Source organism: Leopardus geoffroyi, chromosome C1 (genome assembly GCF_018350155.1).
Source record: "Leopardus geoffroyi isolate Oge1 chromosome C1, O.geoffroyi_Oge1_pat1.0, whole genome shotgun sequence".
Lineage (NCBI taxonomy): Eukaryota > Metazoa > Chordata > Mammalia > Carnivora > Felidae > Leopardus > Leopardus geoffroyi.
In genome coordinates, this window is record NC_059328.1 from 21,194,125 (window position 1) to 21,211,121 (window position 16,997).

Here is a 16,997-nt window from a genome sequence, read left to right on the forward strand (position 1 = left end):
CCTCTGAGCACTGTGGTAGCTACCTTATATGTGCCACGGCAAAGCCTCGTAAAGGCTGCCACGGCTATCCTATATTCCCATTCTGTACATGAAGAAACTAAGGTTCAGCAATTAAGTGGTAGGGAGCAGGTGAGGAGCAGGTCTGTCGAACTCCAAAGCATTTCAGAGTTGGGCCAACGGACCCACCCCTGGAATAATACCTAAGGAAGAGTACATCGATGGTTAGGGTATAAAAATTTATTACATATACAGAATATTACCACTAACGAATGCAGACAGGCTAGGACAGAATGGTGGTGGGTGGAAGATGGCTAGCTCTTTGGAAAGTGAACAGGTTTGGGTGGCTCGGAGCCTCATGCCATACGGAAAGATCAGTCAGAAGGGAGAGCACATGCCACACACTGTCAGGAGGTCAGGGCATCGAGTGACTGTTCTGTGTGCCCACCGCCTTCCCTGTCTGATCTGGAGCTTCGAAGGATGCCACGCCCAGAAGCAAGCAACTGAAGCAGAGGGGATTCCTAAGGTGGCCCAGGCTTGTCTCTGAAGTCACGGCAACACCATTTTAAGCAATATGTTTAATTGGATGATTTCCACAAACTATACACGAGGTTTCTAACCATCACAATTCAGTGAAGTACAAAACATTAAGTTACGGGCTGTGGGAAGAGAAGGCGGCACCCATGGTGGCCCCTTCCAATCCTGGTTGGTCTAGGGGTGGGGGTGGGGAAAGGTTTCATTTTAAACTGAGCCCCTCATTTCAATGTACAAAAGAATTACTCTGATCGATATTAAATTGTATTGAAAACAAAATGGACTAAAAAGCAACTACTACTCTATGTTGGGGTGGAAATGGGAAGAGAGAATGAGTCCTTCAAAGCAGGAGGGGAGACAGTCAGGGGAAGGTTCTGTGGCCGTGACCCTAGGTGGTCACTCACGCTGCTCCATTTTTACTTTCGGTGGTCTCAGGAAGGTCCGATTTTTCTTCTCTTTCTTCCCCTTTGTATTTGCTTGGAAGTTCCGCCAGCTGTCCACACGACCATCTCGACTTTCCTAAGCACAAAAGAGGTTTGGGGCGAGGAAACTAGCTGACGAAAAGGGCCTGAACCTGCTCTGCCATGCCTGCAGCCCAGCCCTGCTCAGCCCTCTGGAATAATCCAAAAATAGAACAGAGCAGAGCCTTTCTTCACGCTTCCATGAGCCCACGGAAAGTGGCATCCCACCCCCAGGAGGCACGATCAGCTATAGGCAGGAAGAGGGGGACAAAATGTGTAATACTCATCACAACATTTGCTGGAGATCGCAGGGCTAGATACTTAGCATGTGCTATTTCTAACCCTCACAAAAAGCTGCCCATAGTATGTAAAGTGCCACCACCATTTCACATCTGAACACACCAAGGCTCAGGGGTTAGATCACTTTCTCAAAGCCATATGGACAGCCAGCAGCAGAGCTGCTCTTTCCATTGTACCTTCCTTCTGCCCGGCAAAACTTGGATGGAGGCTCAAAGCCAGCACAAGGCCTAGCCAGTGATGCCGGGAGGGCCTCCAGGGTCTCTCTCCTGCGTATCAAGAGCCCTATTCATTTCCTCTCTCTGCATATATGCAGGGAGACAGAAACAAAGTCATCACTCTGGTTAGCCAATCCCTAGCCTAAGACCTAAATGTTACAGAAGAAAAGACATCAGATGTTGCTCAACTGAGGAAACTGGCTGAGCACCTGAAGAATGTAACTAGGGTGTTAAAGAGGAATCAAGTTTAAAAGCCAGGACATCAGGGTCACAAGAACCTCAGTTTTTGCTAGCAGACCTCTAAGAACGGGGCTACTCTATGATTACCCCTAAACTAAACGTGCAAAGCATTTTTCTTGAGCCCACTTGGCAGCTGTGCCTTCCATAATCTCTAACCGTTCAGGGATCCTCCTTGCTCCCGCCAAGGCTACAGAGCATACAGGCAGCTGAGCTAGGCCTCATTCTCCAAAGCTCCTGCTCTTCCCCACGAATTCCCTTTCCCTGACTGTCTGCCCCAGTCAGTTCTGGCAATGCCCCAGGAACCAAGTTTCTATACGGGGAAGTTTTCTTACTCTGGAATGAGAATCCCTGGCCACCTTGGAAACTTACCTCAAAGTTTTTCTGCCACTCCCTTTCTCGTTTGGCTTTTTCTTGAGCTTCAATCTCTTCTTCCCTTTGTCGCTTCCTAGGAAGAAAACCAGACCGGAGTATTGATATGATACCCAGAGACTCTATTAACCATAAAAGTTAAGTCATCTCCCCACAGAAACAAGTATATCAAGTAAATCAATTCCAAGTATATCAAGTAAACCTAGTTGCAGATTAGAACATGGGCAAGAGCTACAGGGCAAGATACAAACATCCCTGTTACACAGACGGACACATATGGTTACCAAGGCCCAGCCAACAATAATCGTAAGTTATGGGCTCAGTCCAAAAGTTCCAGGCTCAGTCCGTGACAAAGCTATCTCAAGAACCCAGGTGACCCTACTTCAGTAGAACGACCATTATAATAGCAGAGGTTCTTACAAGAGGATCTCTGGACAAAACCCAATCCCAAAACAAGAACATTTCACACAGCCTCAACTACCAAAATGTAGTTACTGCTAAACACTAATAAACACTACAAAATACATAAATTCACCTCAAGATTTCTGAAAAGCCAGGGAAATCATACTTTGGGACAATAAGTATTTTGTAAGTGATTACACTGTTCAATAAATACTACATACTCACCAAAGTTGCAGCCACTAATCACACAAACGGTTCTGGCCTCTGCCTATTTAACCCCAAGAAATCAGGAAGAAAACATATAGCACTCTTGATTAATAACTCCCTAAGGATAGGTCTATTCAATTTCCCAAAAGTCAGAGAGAATTTCTTACCCTAAAGATTCAAAAGTTTGGCTGTTTCAGATAACAATTTTAGACAGTCTCTTAAACGATACACTACATCATTCCTTGATTCGAAAAACTCTTCATGAGGAAAATCCCCAAAGACCAATTTTGGTTAATCTAGGTATTTAGATGGATTAAACGAATATTCTGATGTATACCTTTCGTGCATCTCTTTGGCTTCTCTCTCTTTCCTTTTAATTTCCAGCTCAGCAAAGAGTTTCATGGTCTGTTTATATACTGCTTGTTTGAACTACAAGAAAATTAAGAAAAAAAGAAAATAAAAGCATTTTACCAGCAACTTGAATCAAGCACTTTTAGATGGCGTCAAGATAAAAGCAGATGTGAACCAGCAAGGAAGAAAGATTTCAGAGAGAACTACTTAATGATGCTCTCTCCTGAGAGATAAATAACATAACCACCCATGAAAATTTTCCACTTTCACCATGCAGATGATACACAGGAAACTTGCTCTGCTAAAAAGCACGAAAAAGAAAAAAATCCGACTTGTTTATCATAACCATGTTGGAGGGCCCTTTCCTCCAAAGAACTCTGAAAAAATAACTTTCTTTCTTTTCACAAATATTTCATCATTACTCTGTGCTAGGCACCCAGCCAGGTACTATTAGTTGCTATCAAGCAGACCAGTCTCAGGAGTCTACTAACTATGGCAGGGCCACTGACGCTATTAGCTGTGTGTCCTCCACCACCCCATTATCTGTTCTCCTTCCACGTAAAGCCCCTTATCTTTAGGTATCTGGTCACCCAATGCAAAAGCCCATCTTTCCTAGGCTTCCTTGAAGCTAGGTGTGGCCATGGAGCTTAGCCTCCAGCCAACAGAACATAAGGAGAAATGATGCAGCAATTTCCCGGAATGTTCTTACAGGGAGTACGCTTATCCCTCCTTGCCACCTTCCTCTATTCTATTTGGTACTTGGGTGAGGTGATGACACACCCAGGACTGTGAGGACGGGGGCAACATCCTTGTTGGCAGAGCCACAGAGAGGAGAATGAGTCCTTGGATAACACATGGTCCAGGGCTGCCATACCAGGAGCCATCTTCCCAAAGACTATATTATACACGACAGAAAACAAATCACGGTCTTGTTCAAACCACCATCGTTTTGGGTCTCAGTTGTACACAGCTAAACTTACATTCTACTTAATACGCAGACAGAAAAAAAAAATGACACAACGTGAGACAGAAAACAGAACTCGATCTTTAAAATGTTTTTTTGGGGCGCCTGGGTGGCGCAGTCGGTTAAGCGTCTGACTTCAGCCAGGTCACGATCTCGCGGTCCGTGAGTTCGAGCCCCGCGTCAGGCTCTGGGCTGATGGCTCAGAGCCTGGAGCCTGTTTCCGATTCTGTGTCTCCCTCTCTCTCTGCCCCTCCCCCGTTCATGTTCTGTCTCTCTCTGTCCCAAAAATAAATAAACGTTGAAAAAAAAAAAATTAAAAAAATAAATAAAAAATGTTTTTTCTTCAAAATATAAAGTATTTTAAATATACAAAGAAAAATAGAAAGTAACCCATCATGCAGATTTCATAGAACCTATATCCTAAAATCAGAGACACTGGAGCAAAAAGTAATGTGCAGAGAAAAAGGGAGGTAAAGGAATCCCAAAATCTGTCATTTCTTTCTAATACTGTTATCTGCCAGGCACTGCTCAATAAAAGCAATACTGACAACCCCAGTCCCTGATAAGGACAAACATCAAATGAGTGAAGGAGTCAGTCAGTCAATCAGAATGAATATTTCAGTTATCTTTAAAAAGTCCAAACTGGGGCGCCTGGGTGGCGCAGTCGGTTAAGCATCCGACTTCAGCCAGGTCACGATCTCGCGGTCCGTGAGTTCGAGCCCCGCGTCAGGCTCTGGGCTGATGGCTCGGAGCCTGGAGCCTGTTTCCGATTCTGTGTCTCCCTCTCTCTCTGCCCCTCCCCCATTCATGATCTGTCTCTCTCTGTCCCAAAAATAAATAAACGTTGAAAAAAAAAAAAATTAAAAAAAAAATAAATAAATAAAAAGTCCAAACTTTCTTGGATGGACAGTTACTGATTTTGAATATTTTATATTCTTTTGCTTTTTCCAAATTTTTTATCATTAGTATGTGTTCTTATATAATCAGGAAAAAAAACAAGACAACTTAAAAAAGTTATTAGGGTTCCTGGGGCAGCTGGGTGGCTCAGTCGGTTAAGCGTCTGACTCTTGATTTCAGCTCAGGTCATAATCTCATGGCTCATGAGGTAAGAGACCCAAGTTGGGCCCTGTGCTGACAGTGCAGAGCCTGATTGGGATTCTCTCTCTCTCCCTCTCTCTCTGCCCGCACCCCCCCAAAAATAAACATTAAAAAAAAAAAAAAAAAAAAAACCATCCTCAGGGTGCCTGGGTAGCTCAGTTGGTTAAGCATCCGACTCTTGGTTTCCTTGGTTTCCGCTCAGGCCATGATGTCGCAGTTTGTAAGGTCGAGCCCTGCACTGGGCTCTGTCCTGGCAGAACAGAGCCTGCTTGGGATTCTCTCTCTCCCCTTCTCTCTCTGCCTCTCCCCGCTGCTTGTGCTCTCTCTCTCTCAAAATAAATAAATAAAACTTAAAAATAAAACAAAAGGGGCGCCTGGGTGGCGCAGTCGGTTAAGCGTCCGACTTCAGCCAGGTCACGATCTCGCGGTCCGTGAGTTCGAGCCCCGCGTCGGGCTCTGGGCTGATGGCTCAGAGCCTGGAGCCTGTTTCCGATTCTGTGTCTCCCTCTCTCTGCCCCTCCCCCGTTCATACTCTGTCTCTCTCTGTCCCAAAAATAAATAAACGTTGAAAAAAAAAATTTTTTTTTAAATAAATAAATAAAACAAAAAAAAAACCCTTGCTTTAAAAAAAAATCCTTTAAATAAATAAAATTTATTTTAGAAAATGTCAGCATTCTTTATTTTTTTTAATGTTTATTTATTTTCAAGAGAGAGAGCGTAAGCGGGGAAGGAGCAGAGAGAGAGGGAGACACAGAATCCAAAGTAGGCTCTAGGCTCTGAGCTGTCAGCACAGAGCCCGATGTGGGGCCCAATGCGAGAAATGCGAGATCACGAACTGAGCTGAAGTTGGACGCTTAACCAACTTGCCACCCAGGTACCCCTTTTAATTTTTTTTTTTTTAATGTTTTATTTATTTTCTGAGAGGGAGAACATAAGCAGGGTAGGAGCAGAGAGAGGGGGTACAAAGGATCTGAAGCAGGCTTTGTGCTGACAGGCTGACAGCAGCGAGCCCGATGTGGGGCTTGAACTCACCAACAATGAGATCATGACATGAGCTGAAATTGGATGCTCAACCAACTAAGCTACCCGGGTGCCCCCAAAATTAGGGTTCTTAACAACTTAAAGGACCAAGGAGTATTTTTAAGAGAGTCTTCAGAAAAGACCAAAGAGGGGCACCTGGGTGGCTCAGTTGGTTAAGCACTGGACTCTGGATTTTGGCTCAGGTCATGATCTCACAGTTGTGAGAGAGCCCCGAGTTGAGTTCCATATAGGGTGTGGAGACTGCTTAAGATTCTCTCCACCCCCCCCCCCCCGCATGCACATGTTTCCTCTCTCTAAAAAAAAAAAAAAAAAAAAGGGAGCGGGGGGCACCTGGGTGGCTCAGTCGGTTAAGCGTCCGACTTCAGCTCAGGTCACAATCTCACGGTCCGTGAGTTCGAGCCCCGTATCGGGCTCTGGGCTGATGGCTTGGAGCCTGGAGCCTGCTTCCGATTCTGTGTCTCCCTCTCTCTCTGCCCCTCCCCCATTCATGCTCTGTCTCTCTCTGTCCCAAAAATAAACAAACGTTAAAAAAAAAAATTTTTTTTTAATAAAAATAAATTAAAAAAAAAAAAAAAGGACGAAAGGAAAGGAAAAAGAAAAAAAGAAAAGACCAAAGAGGATAACTGTAGAGAAAGGAAGAGAAAGGAAGATTGAGGAAATGAAGAGAAAAACTAAAATACAGGGACAGAGTACACCCAAAACAGATGGCTAGTGCAAAAGGTGACCGACTTAACAGTTCTCAAGCAGAAGATGGGGCCAGTCACTGTCAGGAAAATCACTGAAGCAAGAATTGTAAGCAAGTTTCCATAGCAAGACATCTTCTCTTGTATAAATCTTTTTTTTTTTTTTTAAGCTTATTTATTTATTTTGAGACAGAGAGAGAATGAGGTAGGGGCAGAGAGAGAGTGAGAGAATCCCAAGCAGGCTCTACACTGTCAGTACAGAGCCCAATGTGGGACTCAAACTCACGAACCGTGAGATCATGACCTGAGCCAAAATCAAGAGTCAGATGCTTAACCTACTGAGCCACCAAGAAGCCCCTATAAATCTTTAAAAACAAGATAAGTACATGGTGACTTACTTACTGACCTAAATTGAAGCAAGATTAAGATGACTTTGAATTTTTCAGGCTAGGAAGGCAATCAGACACAAATATCTAAGTAGAATCTCTCGCTCAACTAATCTCCACTAATGAACTCAATGGATGAAGCAATGCTGTTTCTCTGTAAATTATTACCTGAAGCACAATGAGCACTCATAGCTGGTGGAAAGCCGTTTACTAGCTGTTTAGAGTCACTTGTGGTTGCTCCCAAAGTGGTTTATGACAGTTGCAATTACTACCATACTTATGAGATTTAAATATCACAGAAAATTTTTTTAATTTTTTTTATTATTTTAAGAGAGAGAGACAGAGGTGAGTGGGGGATGGGCCGAGAGAGAGGGAGACACAGAATCTGAAGCAGGCTCCAGACTCTGAGCTTTCAGCACAGAGCCCAATGCGGAGCTTGAACTCACAGATCACGAGATCATGACCTGAGCGAAAGTCCAATGCTTAACCAACTGAACCACCCAGGCGCCCCTACCACAGAAACTGATGAATGTGGTTATACGAATAAATGCTTGTGGTATCTTTTTAAACTAAGTGAAATGCTTTAGAAAGATTCAATAAAAATAAGTCCCTAAAAATATTGCTGTTGAATTAGATACAGGAGAGACATCTGGAAAAGACTGAAAAATGAATCCTCTGGGTGGGCTTGAAGTTTTGAAGGCCTTAGCCTGCTGCAGCCTCTCTTACCCAGCAAAGCAATAAAGCTACTATTCTTCTTTACCCCGTCCAAAAAACCCAAAGTCCCAAAAATCAAAAAACAATAAATCATATATAGCTAGGATTTTCCTCTTGGTTTGTTTCACAAATACCTAAGTTTTCAACGTACTTCAAAAAACATTAAAAGTAGAAACTATATGTGTGAGCCCCACATCGGGCTCTCTGCTGACAGTTCAGAGCCTGGAGCCTGCTTCAGATTCTGTGTCTCCCTCTCTGCCCTTCCCCTGCTCGTGCACGCACATGTGCATGCACACTCTCTCTCTCTCAAAAACAAATAAAACATTTAAAAAAAAAGTAGAAACTACGGATAATGCTTGGTATGTATGTTTTATACAGTGAAGTCAACTGCAAACTCCAATCAGCAGACACACATCAAAGAAAGAGCCATAGTCCTATGGTTTAAAAAAAAAAAGTGAAGCTTAAAGAAAGGTGAATGGACATACATTTAAATACTTTAAAACCAAATGTTTCTAGCATGTATGCACCATTTTTTAGGCTTCCTTCTCTTTAACCCACCAATCAATGAGCTCAATCACATGAGATAAGGTGGTTTTTCACATATTTCACTCACCAGCTCAGGATCATCCTCCTCCACATTTGTAGGTTTTCCTTCCTTCTTTAATTGCTTTTTTCGCTCTTTCACCTAAAAAAAATTTTTTCATCAGTTGAGAATATCCATTAAGCCGCACACATATAACATGTGCACTTTTCAATGGATATAGATACAATAAAAGGTTTGCATGGAAAAAAAAAAAAAAAATGAGCCTCTTCCCCTCCCCTCCAAAACAGCAATGCAGTTAAAGGAGAACTAGGAATCAGGGGTCCTTCCTCTAACCTCATCTAAAATCCAATCCACCAGGAAGGATGCAAGAGGACCAGCAAGGAAGTTGTCCCCAACTCATCCGATCCTAGGCCAGATCCACAGAACCTTTGATACATTGAACAGATTACCCATTAATCTTTTGTGGTTTGTAGTTATGTGTTTATAGCAAAGAAACTACATTTGTCAAGTTTTATAAGAAGCTACAGAATTTGTGGCATTAAGTATAACTGTTTCCAGGTATTTCAAAAACTGCATTATTGATAATTCTCACTGTGAAACCCCCTTAAACCAGTAATTTTCATACCACATTAACTGTTTGTTTGTTTGTTTATCACTCTGGCCACCATTGAGAGCTAAAAAAAAAAATAAACATACCCATTCACATAAGAATGTCATTTCTCTATTAAATAACCATTTACTACTGCTCCAGCAAAAAGCCAGTGTCTTCCAAGCTCAGAATGGCCCTACTGCCACCTTGTGGCCAGAAAGCCTGAGGATGGCTCCTTTATAGGCCAAAATAAGAGGAAAAGTAAATACCACAATGATTTAAGGAGAACTTGTCAGGTCCTTTCCTGATTTCTACCAAAATTTTGCCTACAGGTACCACTTCCAACACATGACCAGCAAGATAGACTTATGGCCATCTGTCTCTTTTTTACCCATTTTCTTCATCTAAATTGGACTCATTATTACTATTACTGGTTATACCGTTCTATTTCAGATTCCAAAGCTCTTCAAAGAAAAGGTCACACCCATATTCACTCCCAATTGAAACAGCTCTTACAAATGGCCTCACAATTCTTGCCCCAGCAAGTAAAAAATAAAAACAAAAACCTTTCTTACCTCAAGCAAGCCATCTTAACCCTTCCCACCACTCAGGAGATTTAGGTAATGCAAAAAAATAAAGCCAGCTATAACTCAATTTATTTTAGTTGATCCTTCCCAACCCTGTTATTAATACAGATATACACCTCCTCCTATTAAAAAAAAAAAAAACTACTCATATCCCCTTGCCAGTCTTTCCTCAAGCCCATGTTCCAACCCCTTCACTGAGACAAGAATAAAAATCCAGGGTCAAGGATCACCATGGCTGCTCCACTCTTCCACTCTCAGAAGTGGGTAACGTGACGACACGTGACGAGAGGGAAAGAAAAGCCCTCTCTCCACAGCATGCAGCTGGTAAGGGAAAGAGGTGGGAGCAGCCTCCTAGCCACTCCACACCCTGAGCTCTAAGGCACAACACTATTCATGAGCACCACAGCAAAGTTACAGAGACCACATAAATGGTCACAAATTGCACCAGTAGGTATTGCCAGGTTACCATTTACCCTCCTGCAAGGTGCCCAAGGCTTGCTAATACTTCCTGTAAACACAGCAGCACTATAAATACTTACAGTGTGTTCCACGTATTCTTTTCCTGCCTGAATTACATCCAGGGCCCTCTTCTTTTGTTCCTGATCCAGTAGCAACTTGTAAGCTTTGTCCACAGCTAATGCAAAACATTGAAATTAACTGTTTCTGCAAACACCCTCTGAAAGTCTGAACTATACTCAGGCAGCGTAAATGGACTTGTGCCATCTAAAAGCATTCCCTATTTTGGTAAATTATTTATTGTTGTTAAGCTAATTTTAAAACATACAACTACAGCAATGACTTTCCTTGAGAGCCTTGGAAAAAATTAAATATACCCTCAAGACTATATACACCACAACTAGATTTAATTCAGTGATAAAATACTTCCAATTATTTTTGTTGTTGTTCAAAGAAGAAAAATGATCCTATGCAGTAACAGTCTTTGTTGGCACATAAAAGTTTTAACAAGGCAAAGTTAAGATCTATTTCTTAAACAGCAACATTCTGCTTTGCAATGACAACTGTTCTACTGAAAACCACAGCTTCTTCATCACCAGAAGACAAAACTGTAACATTCCTTCCTTGATCCAGGACAAGGAACAGTTAGTCTCTAGCACTGATAAAAGTTTTAGTCAGGAGCAGGTAAATTTACAAATACCTTCAAAAGCCTTTTGTGCTCTGTCAGCATCATCTTGGTTTTTGTCAGGATGCACCAATATGGATAACTACAACAAGGGGAAAGTTAGGTTTGTCAATACGAGGAACATTTAGTAACTCTTCACCTGCATCATGCTTCCTTCCAACCAAAAGCTCTAAGGTATGATAGCAAAAAAGACTGTCAGCCAGAAACATTTTTTACAAATTAGTAAGTATCATAAAATGTGCAGAAACACTGGTCCTTAGAATTCAAGCACCAAAAGGTAAAATGCTGGGAAACATTTAGGATTTTAATCACAAAGTCGAGAAGAAATATAAGCCAAGCATTACAAGGATGCTGTGAGGATGAAGAAGACAGACTGAAAAGTACCCAGTTCCTATTATGTTCCTTATACTGATAAGCACTAAGAAGGCTAAAGCACGTATGAGACATCATCTCTTTCCTAAAAGAACTTTTAAAGTTGTGGTTCTCTAAGGAGGGGGGCGGGGGATAGGTTAAATAGGTAATGGGGACTGAGGAGTGTACTTGTTGTGATGAGCACCGGCTGATGTACGGAATTGCTGAATCACTATATTGTATGCCTGAAACTAATATTGCATTGTATGTTAACTAGAACTAAAATAAAAACTTAAAAAAACAAACCAACAAACCAACATTAAGTAGTAGTTCTTAGTTCTAGCTATGCTCCAACCCTGTAAAGCTTTTTAAAATATAGGTCTACTTGCTACTCTCAGACCCTCTGAATCAGTCTCTGACATCTGTACTTTTTTTTGAGAGAGATAAAGAGCACACGTGTGCATAGGAGCGGGGGGGGGGGGGGGCAGAGAGAAAGGGAGAGAGAGAATCCCAAGTAGGCTCCTCACTGTCAGTGCAGAGCCCAACATGGGGCTCAATCCCACAAACCATAAGATTATGACCTGAGCCCACATCAAGAATCAGACATTTAACCGACTGAGCCACCCAGGCACCCCTGGAATCTGTACTTTTTTAAGCCTCTACTGGATTAACCTCTACTGGGTAACAGGTGACAGTAAGGACTTAGTGTCAATTTTGTTAGGTCTGACAAGTAGTTATGCAAGAAAATGTCCTTTTTTTTTTTCTTGGGGGGATACATGATGAAATATTGGGGGTAAAGTACCATGATATCTATAATTTACTTCACAACTCGGCAAAAACATAGTTAATGAAGCAAACTGTTGCCTACAGATGGTGAGTATATGAGTACTCACTGCTCTATTCTTTCTTTTTAAAATATAATTAAAAATTTTTGTAACAGGGGGCACACCTGGGTGGCTCAGTCAGTTAAACTTCAGCTCAGGTCATCTCACGATTTGAGCCCCACATTGGGCTCTGTGCTGACAGCTCAGAGCATGGAGCCTGCTTCAGATTCTGTGTCTCCCTCTCTCTCTGCCCTTCCCCTGCTCACGCTCTGTCTCTCTCTGTCTCTCAAAAAGAAACATATAATAAAAAAGTTAAAGTGAAAAGCAAATATCTCCATAGGTGATTCTTTCAGACAGCCAGGGTTAAAAACCACTGACCTACTGTCATTGACAGACCAAAACCAACTAATTGGAACAGTGGGACTTTTTGGGGATAATGACAGCAAGTGGGAATGAAATGCTAAATCCAGCATTACTGGAGTCAGAATCCTGGGCTCTAATTCCAACTTTAATCACCTACCAGCTGTGAGACCTTGAGCAATTCACTTAACCTATCTCTGTTCCAGTTTCCTCCTCTGTAAATACAACAATACTAGGTACCTCTAGCTCATTGGAATAATGCAAGAAACAGCATACTGTCTAACACACATTGACAGCACAGAAAGAGGACATACTGCATGCCAAGAAAACAACATACTTCTCTAAGTGCATTGTTCGATTACCTCATTTAAATCCTCATAACAATCTTACTGGGTAGACACATTACAGGCATTTTATAAATGAGGTAACAGGCACAGAAAGGTTGAAAGGGACTTGCCCAACTTCAAACTGCTCATAAGAGGTACAGCTGAGATTGAAACTCAAGTCATATAGCTCTAAGGCCCATACTCTTAACTATTAGATCATATTAATAACTAAAGAACTCTCACTGAGTTCTTCATAGAGCTTACATAAAAAAGTTTTGACTGGATTTGAATGCTTGCTTATTAAATTGGGAAAGACTGCTAATGCATTACATTAGGAAACTTGACATTTTAAGGGGATAAAAGCTGAATGTAAGTGCAGAGTAGAACTCAGGAAGAAAAAGTTATAAGATAGGGTGGAACGCCTGGGTGCCTCTGTTGGTTAAGCATCTGACTTTGGCTCAGGTCATGATCTCACAGTTCGCAATTCAAGCCCCGTGTCAGGCTCTCTGCTGACAGCTCAGAGCCTGAAGCCTACTTCGGATTCTGTGTCTCCCTCTCTCTCTGCCCCTCCCCAACTCATGCTCTATCTCTCTCTCAAAAATAAATAAAACATAAACAAAAAAAAATGTTTTAATGTTATATAATGGGAAATGACTTAGTAGGCAAAGATAAAAAACATCTTGGCTTAATAGTAGATCAGAACATGATTATGAGTCAGCAATATGGGGGCAGTTACTGTATTGAGGAAGCAGGCATAATATTGGATATTAACAAGTATGGAATGCAGGAGATGAGAATTATATTCTGCACTGGTCAGACCCTATTACAATATGAAGTACAAAGAGATATATAAAAGTTGGGGAAATTTTAAAAAACAAACCAACAAAAAAGACATTAGGTATACAGAAAATCCAATTTGCAAAGACAGATGGCAGGGAGTGTGTTTATTCAACTCCTAGAAAGAAAGGCTGGGGGTTACTCAGCTATCAAAATTGGAAGGGTTTTTTAAAAAGGCTACTATAAACCTTTGTAGCTCAAGGTTATTAAACAACAGACTGGACAATAAAGCACTATTTACATGAAACCAGGTATCTCTTGGGTGTTTAAGTTTGCACAAGATAAAATTATTGAGGAAGGGCGTCTTAAAAATAAAAAAACTGTTACAAATCATTTAACATGTTTTCTCCAGGAAGGCAGGGAATTTAATAAGCATGACTCCATGTAAGTTCCACTATTCTACCTTGTACTTCTCCCGCTTACTTAAGGGCCTGGAAAGGTTCTATTTGGATATAAAAATCATTCTATTCAGAGGTCAAATTCATCCTATTCTTCCTTCTCCCTCACTCCCAAATGTATGCCTAAATTTGAGAGTGGGTATGCTCCTGTAATAACCTTCAAAAGCCTGCTGAATGCAGTGGTCATTCAGCTCCATAGCTTACCAATAACTACTGCTGCAGGTGGGCTGTGTGAATAAGAGGTAAGCCACGGTCAATCAATTATTTAAGATTTTATGTCACTATGAGGTTTGTTTTTAAAGAGTCACATAATCTTGGGGCGTCTGGGTGGCTCAATGGGTTGAGCGTCCAACTTCAGCTCAGGTCATGATCCAGCGGTTTGTGAGTTCGAGCCCCACGTCAGGCTCTGTGCTGACAGCTCAGAGCCTGGAGCCTGCTTCCGATTCTGTGTCTGCCTCTCTCTCTGACTCTCCCCCACTTGTGCTCTGTCTCTGTCTCTCTCAAAAATAAATAAAATGTAAAAAAAAAAAAAAAGTTACATAATCTTAAGCTTAAAAAAAAAAATTAAATTTTGGCCCAATAGTCATAACAGCAAATCCTAAGAGAATCATGTGCTACTATATTTCCAAAAGGTTCAGACTCCATCTATTACAGGGAAATAATACTGTACCTGTCGAAACCTCTTTTTTATTTCTTCATCTGTCACTTCAGGATCTATCTGAAGAACCTGGAAGAATCAAAATCAAAACTGTAAAAGAGATTAGAAGAATTTATGAATTTAACAGGTGCCCAATAATTATAAATGTTATAATCAACATCTAGAGCAGTACTCAGTATTCTAGAACAGTACCTGGCACACAGTTCTAAAAAATGCTCAAGGTACATAAATGAGGGGCACCTGTCTGGCTTAGTTGGTAAAGCTCGTGACTCCTGGTCTTGGGGTTGTAAGTTTGAGTCCCACACTGGGTATGTGTGAAGATTACTTAAAAAATAAAAAAAGAAATATGGGGTGCCTGGGTGGCTCAGTTGGTTAAGCATCTGACTCTTGGTTTCGGCTCAGGTCATGATCTCACAGTTTCATGAGTTCGAGCCCCCATCGGGCTCTGCGCTGACAGTGTAAAGCCTGCTTGGGATTCTCTCTCTCAGCCTCTCTCTTGGCTCCTCCCCCACTTGCACTGTCTCTGTCTCTCTCAAAATAAATAAACTTGAAGGAAGGAAGGAAGGAAGGAAGGAAGGAAGGAAGGAAGGAAGGAAGGGAGGGAGGGAGGAAGGGAGAGAGGAAGGAAGGGAGGAAGGAAAATGAGGGGCACCTGGCTGACTCAGTCAGGAGAGTGTGCAACTCTTAATCTTGGAGTTGTAAATTCAAACCTCAGGTTGGGTGTAGAGATTACTTTAAAAAAATAAAATAAAATATTTTAAAAAAGGAAAAAAAAGAAACATAAATGAGAAAACCAGTAACAGAATAACAGTTATACCATTTTATATTTCTCAATATGTATTTCTCAATACAAAATACATTTATGTTTTACTCCATCAGAAGGACAATTTATCTTATATCCAGAGACAGGTTTCTGGACCATGTTGCATTTCTCCTTCATTCATTAAAAAAAGCACCCCCCTACACACCCCTACTTATCTTTGCAAATGTGGAGAAAGTACAAATACGCAATAAGGAAAATATGAGGCTGGATCCCTGATTTTCAATCCAGAAAGGCCCACGGGGCTCCCCTTTATATCTGTAATTCACATGGGCCAATGGTTCTCAGCCCAGAGTGAACATCAGAATTGCCTGTGAAGACCTGTGAGCGAAGACCTGTGAGTGATGGGCCTACTATAGAAAAGTCTGGTTCCAACTCAGTAGAACTGAGGTACAGCCACATGGAAGGATCAACTGTATTTTTAGAGCAATTTGTTTTTTAAAGAATAAATTTAATCATTCTCCACGCCTAGGTAAGCTGGTATTGACAGTCTTCACCATGGATCCTGAGCCCATCGTCACAAATATATATATTCACTCAGACGTTTATAGAGTAGCTACTACCTGCTGAACACACTGCTATGTACCAGAAATGCAAAGATAAATAAGCAGGGAAAACGTATTTTTTAATTACCATATAATAAGTGCTTTGGGGGGAAGATTTCACAGTGTAGTCCATGGATTCAACACAGCATGACTATTTATTTACTTGATATTCAAGGCCAGAGGGCGACAGGAGTTTGTTAGAAATCCAGGAGAGAAAGCCTCACTTAAGTGCAACAGAATCAGAATCAAAACTTAACAAGATCCCCAAGTAATGCGAATCATATTAAAGTCTGAGAAACACTGGTAAGAAATGATGCAGGTTAGAAAAAAGTGTGCTCAACGTTAGCAGAACTAAGCAGGGCAGGTGGGGGGTGGTGGGGAGATGGACAGCAAAGAGAAAAAAAAATGAAAATAAACCTTGAAAAGAAAAACATATACCAGAAATTAAAAACGCAAAGTAACCTACCAAGCTTAGTCAGATGCTTGCAGTGTTTTTAAAAAAAACCTGGCAGGGGCGCCTGGGTGGCGCAGTCGGTTGAGCGTCCGACTTCAACCAGGTCACGATCTCGCGGTCCGTGAGTTCGAGCCCCGCGTCAGGCTCTGGGCTGATGGCTCAGAGCCTGGAGCCTGTTTCCGATTCTGTGTCTCCCTCTCTCTCTGACCCTCCCCCGTTCATGCTCTGTCTCTCTCTGTCCCAAAAATAAATAAACGTTGAAAAAAAAAAATTAAAAAAAAAAAAACAACAAAACAAAACCCTGGCAACAAGTAATGTCAAGATTTATTGCAAGCTTTCAAAACATTCCAACAGCCCACCTATAGTAATAAAGTTAGTGGTAGGCAACGGAGCTGAATGACCACTGCATTCGGCAGACTTTGGAAGGTTATGACAAGAACACGCCCACTCTCCAATCCTAGGCATACAATAAGGGTGAAGGAACAGAAGAACTTTAAAGCAACACATTTTCAAGATTCATTGTGTCCCCTCTACCTTCCCAAGGGAGAAAGGAATTGGGAAAAAGTCACTCAAGAAAAGTATGCAGCTATATAAGATTTAT

At 41.6% G+C, this 16,997-nt stretch overlaps 1 protein-coding gene across 1 annotated transcript in view; it reads right to left on the reverse strand.

Annotated features, from left to right (window-relative positions):
* Positions 1–222: 222 nt before the first annotated feature.
* Positions 223–16,997, reverse strand: part of DNAJC8 (DnaJ heat shock protein family (Hsp40) member C8) — a 28,969-nt gene continuing 12,194 nt past the window's right edge. Inside the window, exons 3-9 of the mRNA XM_045476293.1 lie at positions 14,590–14,646; positions 10,839–10,905; positions 10,222–10,316; positions 8,576–8,647; positions 3,063–3,154; positions 2,117–2,192; positions 223–1,050 (exon numbers count right to left, since the gene is read on the reverse strand). Coding sequence (XP_045332249.1) covers positions 928–1,050; positions 2,117–2,192; positions 3,063–3,154; positions 8,576–8,647; positions 10,222–10,316; positions 10,839–10,905; positions 14,590–14,646 — 582 coding nt within the window. The 3' untranslated portion in view covers positions 223–927. The remainder of the gene's footprint in view (positions 1,051–2,116; positions 2,193–3,062; positions 3,155–8,575; positions 8,648–10,221; positions 10,317–10,838; positions 10,906–14,589; positions 14,647–16,997) is intronic.